At 35.5% G+C, this 13,822-nt stretch overlaps 1 protein-coding gene across 2 annotated transcripts in view; it reads right to left on the reverse strand.

The window, feature by feature from the left end:
* Positions 1–13,822, reverse strand: part of LOC113092365 (adhesion G protein-coupled receptor B3-like) — a 78,905-nt gene that overhangs the window by 14,717 nt on the left and 50,366 nt on the right. For both annotated transcript variants that reach the window (XM_026257949.1, XM_026257948.1), the window contains exons 17-18: positions 13,643–13,745; positions 2,302–2,452 (exon numbers count right to left, since the gene is read on the reverse strand). In XM_026257949.1, coding sequence (XP_026113734.1) covers positions 2,302–2,452; positions 13,643–13,745 — 254 coding nt within the window. The remainder of the gene's footprint in view (positions 1–2,301; positions 2,453–13,642; positions 13,746–13,822) is intronic.

A 13,822-nucleotide genomic window follows, 5' to 3' on the forward strand; every position in this document is an offset into this window, starting at 1 on the left:
TACACTTAACCCAGCATGCCATTGAAATGCAGTTAGCACAACTGCTTTTGAACAGAGTGGCTGAAACAATCAAACAGGTCTTGAGCTGAAGTGTAATATAATATCTGCTATCTTTCTAATCCTCTCTCTCTATTTCTCTGTCTCTCATCTTTGCTAGTCTCGAGCAGGACTGCCATTATGAAAGGGCTCTTTCTGCTCCTGCCACTGTCCTGTGATCTGAATATTAACACCGTCTCTCACTGCTGGCTCAATTTATTGATGCAATCAGCTTGTCTGAGGAACCAGCGAAGGCCCTTCCCCCTCCCTGTGCTGAGTCTAAACACAACTCCTCCCCTAGCCACCAAGCAGTTTCATCCTCGACCAATCGGAAAGCACACTGCAGTGCACACTGCACCACTGTTCCTCCCTCAAAGGTAACATTAGTCTCCGGATGGATGGAAAAGAGTGAGTATCTGAGAAGGATTAATGAATTTGACCTGGAAACTATCCATGATGATATACTTGTTCCCTCACAGATACAAATTATAGTTGTGGATTTATAGTTCAGCTGAACAAACACAACATAGTCTGACAGATAGCGAGACCCGAGTAGAGGTCATGAAATTAAGGGGACCAGCTGTTGGTTTTTGGATCCTTAACAGATGATTTAGATTAGTACTTGTACACAGAGACACCATTTACTTCTGAAGAAAAAGAGAAAACAAACGAGAGGTGATGAAATACTTTGTTTACTTTTAAAGATTTTAATAGACCATTTAATTAACCAAAAATATATTACTGCATGGTTGTTTTTATATATAAAGCATTCAGAGCAAATATATTAGAGGTTTGCTGTCAAACGATTAATCACATCCATAATAAAAGTTTTTGTTTACATAATATATGTGTGTATACTGTGTATATTTATATATTAAATATATGTATTTATAATATATAAATATAATAATATGTAAATTATTTAATATATATATATATGTATATATATATATATATATATATATATATATATATATATATATATATATATATATATATATATATATTACATGTATATATATATATACATATATATATATATATATATATATATATATATATATATATATATACATATATATATAAATTAAACTCAAGTGTGTGTTTGTATTTATATATACATAAAAAACTTTTAATTTGGATGTGATTAACAGTTTGTCAGCACTATATATATATATATATATATATATATATGAACACACACACACATTTAATCATTTATTCAGCTGTCTCATTTTCTTTGATGGCTTTCAGCCTCGCCATATTTCATACTACAATGTTAATAAATCATTAGCTCATTCATGAATATGATTTCTGTCCCGATGGATTGCATCGGCTGTGGGGATGTAAACGACAACTCCCATGATTCCACACTCACGTCATCAAACTACGCCTTTGCTTTGTTTGTTTGTTTTGAATACGTGCCCTCTAGCGGCAAGAAATTACATATTGTGCCATATACTTAACAGTTACATATAAAAAAAAATATTATTTAAATGAAATATTTTATTTTATTTTGTATATAATTGTATATATGCTGTGTTGTGTCGTGCCAGAGGTAGACATTAATGAAGGCATAATGATCTGGAAGGTGGCTGCTGGCATCCTTAATTTATTCTTTTTGTCTAGTCTATTCACTGCTTAGCAACTGTTGTTATAGCAATGGAGTCACGGACTGATACAAAAGCAGGAGCAACAAGTTCATTTGATAGCAGACATCACTTATGAATTCCACCTGCCATTAAGCTCTGAGATACTGAATACAAACCACTTATGATCGGTGTATAACCATATAAATCTAAAACGTGAGTCTTGTTTAAAACAACTGCCATGCATTGATGCTCACAAGAAACATTTCATGGATACCAATAATTGAATTAATCCACCATCAGTATGTATCAGAATAGCCAAACTAATAAACGGTTCACATATCTGTCTTTGTCTATCTTCTGTCTTGTCTTTTTCCTCTGCACACAGTAAAACACTGCTATGAAGGAAAGAGAGAGCCTTGTTTGTTGCTAGGTAACTGGAGGAATGAGTGTTAGCTCTTCTGTAATCAATTTGATGTGTGCGTAAAGTGGTCCTGTATGAGAAACCCCGGGGAGGTATGGAACATACAAAACGATATTCAAAAATTACCCACACACCGTCCACATTTGAGAAGTAAATACCAGTTGCATGATGATGATGGATTGAATGAAATAGAGACTGGGAGAAAGAAAGAGGGAGAGATGTAGAGATTGTTGTGGAGATCTAAGCACTCACCCCATCCCAGACAGAGGAAGCGTTTCCGGATGAGCCTGGTCCGAACTTTCCCGGTCACGGCCATATAGGACTGCCAAGCTTCTGTCAAGACCCAGCAGAAGGATGCCAGGAAGAAGAAGTGCAGAAATGCAGTTGTCATCGTGCATATGCCCTGTCCATTTAACAGAGAGAGAGAGAGAGAGAGAGAGAAGAGAAACTGATAAAATGCTTAATTCAAATTTGTTGGACTGCCAATCGAATTTCGCATTGACTTAGCCAGAGTTTGGGTGAAAAGTACTCAGTTCACTAATTACAATTAATTAAAGTTACAAGAAAGAAATGTGAAACTCGCTGAAACAACCAAGATTGAAAACAAAATAATGGATCCCTCATTGCATATACTCTCTTTGATTTTCACGAAATTGTCATGAAAAGCTTGAGACTAAAAACAACAAAGTCACAGACAGAGAACATGTTTTGCTCCAGGCTCGTCTAGACCATTGTTTAGGGCTAGGTGCTTTGATGGTATGTGCTCTGTTGTGCAAATGTGCTTGTATGGGTATGGATTACAAATTAGACTTTATTTAGTTTCCAACATATAAAGAAAATAATGGGGTCATCAAGATATATTTGGATTTTTTTTTTTTTTTTTATCAAGAATGCATTCAATTGATCAATAGCTCAGATGATCTTAGTTACATTACTTGCAGCTACGTGCACACTGTGGTGGCAGAAAAACAAATCTAGGAAATCTCACTGCAATTAGAACATATGTGCTCTGGACATTCTCAACACTTTGTCACCATCAGTGATCAGTCAGAGAGATGCCTTCAGCACCAAAACCACAAAACATTACCATCTTTCTCACCAAATGATCTTCCTCACTGAATTTGGCAGTCAATGTGTTTCACGCAAATCTTTTAAGACTGGGATGATCGGCATGTGACAAAAACACCTCTCTCCTAAAACCGGGGTTCCCACCACATTTGACAAACCAGTGTTCCATGAGACTTTGTTTTCACATTTACATATTTTAGAGAAGAGAAATAATTAAGAAAACCTCTACTCATTCTAGAAATTTCCAGGATTTTTTAAGATTTTCTTTTTTTTGATGACTTTCCTGGAATTCACCATTTTAAAATTCCCACTCATCCCTAAAGTCAAAGGGTGATGATTGCTTGATTAGAAAATGTTGTAAATTGTCTTGAAATTTCCTAAAATTAATTAAAGTTACAAGAAAGAAATGTGAAACTCGCTGAAACAACCAAGATTGAAAACAAAATAATGGATCCCTCATTGCATATACTCTCTTTGATTTTCACGAAATTGTCATGAAAAGCTTGAGACTAAAAACAACAAAGTCACAGACAGAACATGTTTTGCTCCAGGCTCGTCTAGACCATTGTTTAGGGCTAGGTGCTTTGATGGTATGTGCTCTGTTGTGCAAATGTGCTTGTATGGGTAGGATTACAAATTAGACTTCATTTAGTTTTCAACATAAAAAAAAAATAATGGGGTCATCAAGATATATTTGGAATTTTTATATTTTTTATCAAGAATGCATTAAATTGATCAATAGCTCAGATGATCTTAGTTACATTACTTGCAGTTACGTGCACACTGTGGTGGCAGAAAAACAAATCTAGGAAATCTCACTGCAATAAGAACATGTGCTCTGGACATTCTCAACGCTTTGTCACCATCAGCGATCAGTCAGAGAGATGCCTTCAGCATCAAAACCACAAACATTACCATCTTTCTCAAATGATCTTCCTCACTGAATTTGGCAGTCAATGTGTTTCACGCAAATCTTTTAAGACTGGGATGATCGGCATGTGACAAAACACCTCTCTCCTAAAACCGGGGTTCCCATCACATTTGACAAACCAGTGTTCCATGAGACTTTGTTTTCACATTTACATATTTTAGAGAAGATAAATTTAAGAAAACCTCTACTCACTCAAGAAATTTCCAGATTTTTAAGATTTTCTTCTTTTGATGGCTTTCCTGGAATTCACCATTTTAAAATTCCCACTCATCCCTAAAGTCAAAGGGTGATGATTGCTTGATTAGAAATGTTGTAAAATTGTCTTGAAATTTCCTCAAATCTGACTGGTTGATGGGAATGACCAACAATAATGCTGATACTGGAACACATCTTTGGTAGAGCACATCAAGGGTGGTGTACTTGAAGACAAATCCACCCACCGGCTAGCCACCGACAAGTGAATCTGACAGAGGGAGAACCTGGATGCTCAAGCATAGAAAAGAGTTTGGAGCATTGCCAACATGAGCCAGAGACAAGCTGGATGGGACATAATGAAGACTCTGCTTCCACCTGCTCCCAGTCCACCTGATGCGGCCAGGACGAATGCTGTGAAAATGGATCAGCTGGCAGCATGTGATGGAACACCTGATGCTGATGAGCTCTCTCACGCTGCCATAAAACCACAATTCCTAAGTAAAGCAGCTTTCATGAGCTCTTGCACTCAGCATCTAAGAGACTCAGTTTGAAGTTCACAGCCAGTGTGCGTCTAAACCAGACGACCTCCTTGACCAATATCCCCTTTTGCATTCGCTATTACTTGACTTCGAAAATTAGAAGGACACCGTAGCCTACTTTTCTGTAGACTGTTTTACTTTCACTGTTGCATCGGTTTACATAACACTTTGATAGAAAAAAAAAGTAAAATGGCCAACACCACTCTCTAGTCAGTAAATCTATAAAACTACTATAAATCTTTACAATACACACAACTTTTGTCTCTTTTACCATTCTAAAGCTTGGGTTAGTAATATTTTATTTTTAATAAATTAATACTTTTTTTAGCAAAAATGCATTAAATTAATAATAATAAAAAGCAGTAAAACTGATAATTAACACCGATAAAATAAGAAACCATTATCATGTTTTCTGATAGATCAAGTGACAGTGAAAATGCTGAAAATTCAGCTTTGCCATCACAGCAATAAATTACATTTTAAAATAAATGAAAGAAACAGCTATATTAAAGTGTAATATTTCAGAATATAACTGCTTTTACTGTACTTTGTTAAAATAAATGTAAGTGTGTGCTTACTGCAAAGCAACAGCTCTTCTACAACATTTCATGCTTACATGAACGCTTAGCATTACCCACTGCTTGAAGATACTTTAAACTAGAGGTAGATACTTGAATACATATTCTTAGCACCACATTTCAGATGCATTAGCCTCAATGAAGAGCTAAATACATGCAGCAATACCAATCTTTTTTTTTTCTTTTTCTAGGTGTCGGATGTGTTTTGTTCTATTTCCTGCCTAATGGAAGCTGCTTAGCAAACAAGAAGCGAGGTGATGAGGCTCATGGCACATGCATGTCACCGCAGGACCTCACGGCCATATGGCCAGTGCTAATGACTGATGAATAAACACTTATGCCACACAGAGCATAAATTAACTACTATAAATATAGTATCAATGAATGCCTAATGAGATCCATTTATGTATATGAGCTGGGATTTAATTTATGAGACTGCATGTTTGACACACTAGAGACTCTGTTGCCCATTATGTCAATTCAATGCCTGGACACTTTAATACAATGCAATTAACTAAAACATTAATGTAATGAATTGAAAGCAACTCACAAATGCAAAATAAACATGAATGATCAGATATCCCGCAGCTTCGGTTGTGGAATAGCTTTTTTACGAGATGTTTTCTAACAGTTTTCTCTGTTAAAGTTCACAATATATGGTTTACAATATGTGTTTTATATTGTTAATAAAATAATAAAGTAAAAAAACAAGATGCACTGTCAAGAGTCAGATACTTATTCCCTGAATCCATTTGAATCGCGAGGTCCCTAAAGATTTTATTTCCCTTTTCGCATTTGTCATCTTACACTTCACCAAGGGTGATACTTTAAATGGCGCTGCTCTCTTGGATTTCAGTTTAAAGGAATGCATTTACGTCATTCTTTCATATCACTCACACGTTGCGCAGGGACCAAGCTGTCAGAAGATATCTATAGAATACTGGTGTAACTCAACCAAAGCTACTAAACTAAAAAGGCTTGCGGGCCAAAATATAGCCTACCGCCCCAGATAATATCTAACAGATGCCAGTGTCATTAAGTTGCCAGTGCAGTAGGTCAGTTTCCCATTAATCATGTCATTAAATATTTTATTCAGTCCAGCTGTTCAAACATGAAAAAAGACTGACTCATTTACCCAAGGCGAAGTTATAGATAAAACAAATTAGAGCATGGTTTTTATTGGAAAGCTATCTCTACAGATCATCGAAAGTGGCTGATGTGCATGAAGCATTCCAAATCCTTGACTTAAAGCGAAATGATTTGATCCGTGAGTCATCCGTCACGGGCTTTCTTATCAAACACAGAATCCTTTCATTTCAGAGGATTCTTCGAGGGAGCTTTAATATTCTCTTTGAAGATGTGATTAAATGATTCCATGAATATTAATAACAATAATAATAAATGATTAATATAGCATAATCTAAGTCATTTAAAAGTAAATATGTACTGGGAATTATGAGGTCACTGCATTGTCCTCTGCCAATGAGATTGTACCAAGTGGAATAAACCTCTCATAATATGAGGGAGCAACTTAATAAAATAATGAAACATTCATGTAATTACAAAAGTCATTTAATTCGCTACTGACATAAAAAAAAAGAAAAGAAATTATGATGCCTTCTAAACTTTTCTATATCATTTTAGGTAGCAGATCTGGTCACATCAGCCATTCTTCTCCTATTTATTTTTAGCTCTTATTTTCTAACTGCACTCCCAATGATTGCATTGATTAACCTTTATAATAACAAAAAAAAACAAAAACAAGCAGATGAATATATTTGGAAATTATTCAACTGCTTGACAGTGACCAAGTGATGTATATATATATTCCACCTCACTATTTCATTTCTGAAGCCATATGACAGCTTTCTGTAAGAACAGGATCAAATCTAAGTTAATGTAGACTGATACCAAAGCTCTGGTAGCAGTGGATGTTTGTAATAGTTCAGCCACTTTCCCAGATCAGCACAATGTTAAAGCAAGTGTTGATATAAGGCATAGCTAAGAGTCAAACTGACATGATGCTGATATGCAGGCTAATTAAGCAAGACTCATTATGCAACAGAATAGTATAGGCTTCGAATTGTCGCTTTTCCCAAGTCTGGATATTTCAGTGATCCTGCCTTCATTACATTCTTGAATTGTAGAACAATATCTCATTTTAACAACTATTTATTCACACTCTGTCAAGATTATTGCTGGAAACGCTTTTCTCCTCGCCAATTAATGTTACATACCCCTCACATCTAGCACTCTTCAGCTGTTTGAGCAGGGTTGTTTCTGTTTTGACATAAGTGCCTTTCCTACATTAATATTTATGACAAAAGCTGCTGTTTCGCCAAGATACGAAAATGTTGCTTTCTATTATTCAAACAAGTGAGGTTAAATAAAAGAACTGACATCACAATAGTAGCATCTAAATAATTCATTAAGTATGGCTGCACCAATCTCTGCTTAATAGGAGATGTTTTTTTAAATAGATACCACAAATAACCACACACAGTTTTCTTCTATAGTTTCCTTCACTGCAAACTGCATTGACTATTACTAATGTCATCGTTTACAAAATGAAAATTCCACAGAAAAAAAAAAAAAAAAAAAAAAAAACTCAGCGAGGTAAGTACTTTTGAAATTCCAAATGCTTTTCATCATGTTCAAACATTGCTCGGATCGGTTTCTCTCCCATCAAAATCCTTGATGTTTGTGTGTGGAAAGGTGCCGTGGGCTATCCTCACATCTAGTACTTGAGAAAATAAACAAGTCAGCAACTGATCAAAAGGAAGTTGCACATAAATACAGACACTAAATTATATGCTCGTCTTGAAGGTGAAGATTAGGATCATTTTATGATGTTTTGAGGTCTGGTGCAAAAAGATACTGAAAAATGTTTAGGAAAGCTGACCATTACTTTTTTTAGAGAACATGTTGCTTTTTTCCTGTCCTGTAAAATCAATATGAAACAAATGCACCCTATTTACTTTTTAATGCACTTTCCTGGTGCATGATTGATCAGTGCACATTATTCAAAAATGTCTTTGAAATCATCTAGCAAAATATAATAACTTATATTAGTAAAATAAAAGTATAATTAAAACTACAATTAAATTAATCGAAATTCAAATAAATAAAAAAAAACTGTATAAAAAGCTAGGTTTGTCAAGAAGACATGTCATGTTGGCATGACAAAGCCTTGCCTATGATACTGAAAAGTTTTTAAGACTAATTAATTAATGTATATGTTTTATGTATTCTAAATATTAATGGGATATTAACAGCGGGTAGTGCTGAAAAAGACAGACAGACAGAATAATAGAAAATAATAGGATAGATAGATAGTTATATAGATAGATAGATAGATAGATAGATAGATAGATAGATAGATAGACAGACAGACAGACAGACAGACAGACTGACAGACTGACAGACTGACAGACAGACAGATATTGTGGCTGCCAATGAAATGATCCAAACTCCACTCGGATCATTGAAGGCTGACATACCTGAAAAGTATCCTTTAACACTTCTTTTTTTAAGTTTGACTAACTTTAAATTGAAAGTTAAAGTTAAAGTGAATAAAATCTGGTTCATTTAAATCTGCCATTTCATTTCCACTGACAGCTACTACATACTGGCACTCAGATACTTCACAACACACCACTCGATTAAATGGGACCTTTTCATGCAGCGAGAGATAAGAGGAAGTCTCGGAGCACCATTTAATAATCCTAGCCCTGTCCGTCTGATTTTCTTAAGAAAACTACAGCATTGACCGTATGTCTTCAGCTCTCATCTCAACATACACTAGCAGAATACACATTGTAATTTCTCATGGGTCTCTTAAATGGTCTATTGCACACAAAAAAAAAAGATATTGACTAAAAAGTGTGCTACATTTCAGCTGGAAAAGCTCCTTTATTAAGGCAGGTTTGTATTGAACGTCTATCAGAGGTTCCTATTCTTTGCTATTTGTTGCATGTTCTTGTATTTCAGTCCAAAAAAACCCTGTTTGATTCAATAACAACCCACAATCCAATAAAAAACGAGGTATAAGCATGTCTACTTTCATAGCTGCCATTAGTCAAAGCTTACGAAGATCCACACACCAGAAAAAAAGAAAAGCACATTTTAAATTACTGACAGGGGACTAAACTGTTGTCAGTGCCTTAATCATTTCGTGGGAGGATAACAGAAATGCTTTACATCTTTGATGCAATGAGGATGTCAACCCTTTGTTCCACACACACACACACACACACACACACACACACACACACACACACAAAAGAATCATTCTATACTACAGATTTTGCTTATAATGAAGGTTGTGGATAGGTCAGCGTCGTTTCATTTCCAATTCACAAATAGAAATGCATATTTGCATATACCCTCCCTCATGCTTAATGTAAAATGATGTGGTGTGGAATTAAAGAAGAAGATGGGAGTGTGTATGATCAGCACTGACAGGCCTTCAGTTCAGCTCAGCATTTGGAGAAGCCGCAGGCTGAGTGCTCTTCCTCGCATGACCATCACGTCATATGTGCGACCTCCATCTGGAGGCAAAAACCTGCACCCTCTGAGACACGTATACATCTTCCCCACCAGTGTGTTGAAGCAGGAATTACTCTAAATTGCTGCTTTAGAGCGTGGCAAATGGCTACAAAAAGAACTGGCAAGACAGTGATACACTAGAGAATACCATTTTATTGTCATGGTAACACAGACACACTGACCATTTAAAATGCTGTACTGATGTGGATAGAGCGGAGGTCCAGATGTAATTATGGTCCATTAATGGCAGACTGGACCTGCTGCATTGCTGTCAACAAGACTTTTGTGCTGTACATTCTTAGAATAATGACGCCAAGTATGATACACTGTACCACAACAAGCCAAAGCAGATTCATGTATAATATTAAAAAAATGTAAATGGCATGTTTAATGGCAAGCAACCCACCAAAGCTCTGTTCCAAAACCTTAAGGCATTGTAGGCATGCTCCCAAACTCAAAAACTGTTCCAAAGTGTAGGCAGCAAAACAGTTCTGCCTTCTAAAGTATCAAATTTTGGCTACATTCTAAAGACAGTATCACATATAGTGTTCACGAACAAGGCACCGCAATGCGCTTAGTAAAGACATTCATCCAACGTGGTGGATGAGTGGAAAGAAACTAAAAAGCATTCATTCAAAATAGTGAATTTTACACTGTGCAAAGAAAAAAATATTCAATAATTAATGTGAGTAATGTACTGTACATTACTTAAATTAATTATTGAGTACTTTTCCCATTGTACAGTTTTACATTCATAAAAGTGCTTTTAAACTAAACCTCTGTTTTCATTGTTTCAAAGATTGTTTTAGAATAACTGAGTCACTAAAATATTAAAAATGGAGAGAACACTTTACTGCGTGCTGCCAAGTCTTCATTTTTTTAACAGGAATGATCTGTCTTACAACCAGTCTATACATTAATAAGCATTGCTGTTTAAATAAATATGAAGATTTTGGAAACTATGACAGTATATTGAACTGTCCTACGTACATGCCTGAAAAATCTAGCTGTATGATAGTTGATTGATCTATTATATATACAGTACGGACCAAAAGTTTGGACACACCTTCTCATTCAAAGAGTTTTCTTTATTTTCATGACTATGAAAATTGAAGATTCACACTGAAGGCATCAAAACTATGAGTTAACATGTGGAATTATATATGGAATTATATACATAACAAAAAAGTGTGAACCAACTGAAAATGTCATATTCTAGGTTCTTCAAAGCCACCTTTTGCTTTGATTACTGCTTTGCACACTCTTGGCATTCTCTTGATGAGCTTCAAGAGGTAGTCACGTGAAATAGTTATATATATATATATATATATATATATATATATATATATATATATATATAAAATAGCAATGCTTATTTTTGTTCATTATTTAATAATGTTTTTTAATTAAATAATAAACAATTTGAATAATTTCAAGTAACATTGCTATAAAAAAAGAGAAAAAAATTGGCCTTTTAAAATGTTTTATAGAGCCAATAAACAGCTTAATTAAAGCCTTTATGTTTGTCCTAAATGCATGCTTTTATAACCCATTCACCCTCAAGGTGCAGTCAGAGGAACGACAGACAGTCAATCATCCCACCAGGTTTTGGAACGGAGCTAGAGTCAATGTCATCTTTTGATCCATTTACTGTAACAGGAAATTAATTTGTTTTAACCTTGGGAATTCACTTCCTTCCATCTCAGAGCACTCGTTAGAATCAGAATAGGAAAAAGCTCATGCCTTGTGCTGCCTGTAAAGAAATGTCCGACTGTGTGACTGAGTAATGTGAGATTCCCGCAACGCCATTGACTCACTCAGAAGCCCTATCTGTGTGGGCAGCGTAGGAATAACGTTCCACTCTGTGTAAACCCTCCTCTGATGATAACCAAAAACCACCAGCTGTGCTAGTCCTGACAAGCTTGTAAGCAGTGAGAAATCAACCTCTTTTATCTTGTTTACTCAGACGAGGGCAAATGAGCGTCGTTTGTAAGCGTGAGAGTGAATAATTAATCTTTGTTCTTCCGAAGTTCTGCAATTTCCCATATCCAATCATCTCTTATGTCGAATTTGAAATGGTGAATGTGAGAAAATTTGACTCTAGGATCCACTGATCTGGATCAGCATCTTATAATTACATCTTGAATGACTTATATACACCATCTCCACACTGTGAGCTGGAAGAATCATTTTCAGAGTTTTAACTGGGAGCCCATTTAGTCCTTTTTTAAAACAAATTGCAGACATGTAAAGAGCTTTAAAATGCTTTCACCCTACCTGGAACCCTTTCTGAACTTTAGATGTTCCATTCACAATGGTACCAAATGTTCAGATTCACGTGGGCTCCGGATATTGCAAAGAGACCGTTATATAACTGAACCATTTGGACTGTGAACACTAAAGGACTTTTGCTTCCCATTTACTGTGATGCATATCTACTGATCCTCATCATATACAGGATAAATTTTATTTAAATAATGCAATGTATCAAACAGACAATGCACAATCTCTGCTTTCCTAACTGAACAGCATCTTCGCTCAACCAAAAACCTGTTTGATGATGAAAGACTGTTTAGTCTTTGGGGAAGCTGATTACTTGGAAAGAGGTTAGGACAGTTGGGATTTTGACATTAAAGCAACAGAACTGCTGCATGTAACAATGCCAATAATTGTTTCGTCTCTTATTTGGGGAAATACATATTTGTGGTTTATATAGACACAATCTTTAAGTGCTTCGGACCTTTGTCTGTCCATTTTGCATTTTCATTGTATGATTCAGAATGCAGCCAGCTGAATTCTGGCTAATGTATTTAGTGGCTCAGAACATAGAGGCATCATCATCATTTCTCCTTGGCATTGGACAAAGAGAAATGGACTCATTCGCTAAAAATAACTTCTGTGGCTTGTGGAGTACTAATTTAAGACTCATATATAATATAGTACGCTGATAAACAATGGTGAGAATGCACGAAAGAAACTATTTTGTCTCACATATTTCAAATTAACAATACCGAATGCAATCATATAATAAATTGCGCTTCTTTAGCTCAAATAAAAATCTTCTAAATACATGCCTTTAAAAATAAGCATCCGGCTCATATAGGTTCATTTTAAAATTATCGACAACAAGCAATTCATTAGCCAGTAGTTGCAAAATGAACCTAAACTGTTTCTTTGCACTGGGGACCAGTGTCTAATCACCATGTGGTTATGAAAATATAATCATATCAAAATATTTACAGTACATAAATTGCTTCCCACAATAAAAGAATGCAATTTGTTCATACCAACACAATCATTTAGCATATAACAGAATATGTAGCTCACTACACAAAGACTCGAACATCTGGATAGGTAGGTAGGTCACTTGCGAAAAATTAGGCCAGTCAACTTGAATTTAAGTAAGTCACAATGCCTCAAAAAGAGGAATTAAAACAATCTGGTTCGGTGGTATGATATACAAACAGCAGACAGAGAGATCTCCACCACTTGCATTATAAACCCTGAAATGTCTAGATCGGCATAATATTAGTGCAGAAAAGCAGTCTGGCATTCAAGACAAGCTTGCAAAATCAGCCCACACGCAAGCTGAGAAATAAATATGAGCACCCAGACTGGACATTTAGTTTAAATACAAATCAACATTCATTAATGCTTGGTGGCCTATATCAAAATTTCAGTCTAATCTGGCATTATTCGAATTAACACACTGGAGGTAAAATGTTAAGATTTACCGCATTATGTGTCTGCGTCTGTCCAACTAGGATCAGGATGTTGGAGCAGATGATTGAAAGGCAGAAATTGATCAGAATGATTGATCTCTCCGACCTGATGTACCTGAAAACAAATTGTTGATTAAAGTTGCATCCCTCTAAAAGTGCAAAGTGCATTATTTGTAATATCCCTTGTACTTC

The sequence above is a fragment of the Carassius auratus genome, unplaced genomic scaffold (assembly GCF_003368295.1).
Source record: "Carassius auratus strain Wakin unplaced genomic scaffold, ASM336829v1 scaf_tig00214575, whole genome shotgun sequence".
Classification (NCBI taxonomy): domain Eukaryota; kingdom Metazoa; phylum Chordata; class Actinopteri; order Cypriniformes; family Cyprinidae; genus Carassius; species Carassius auratus.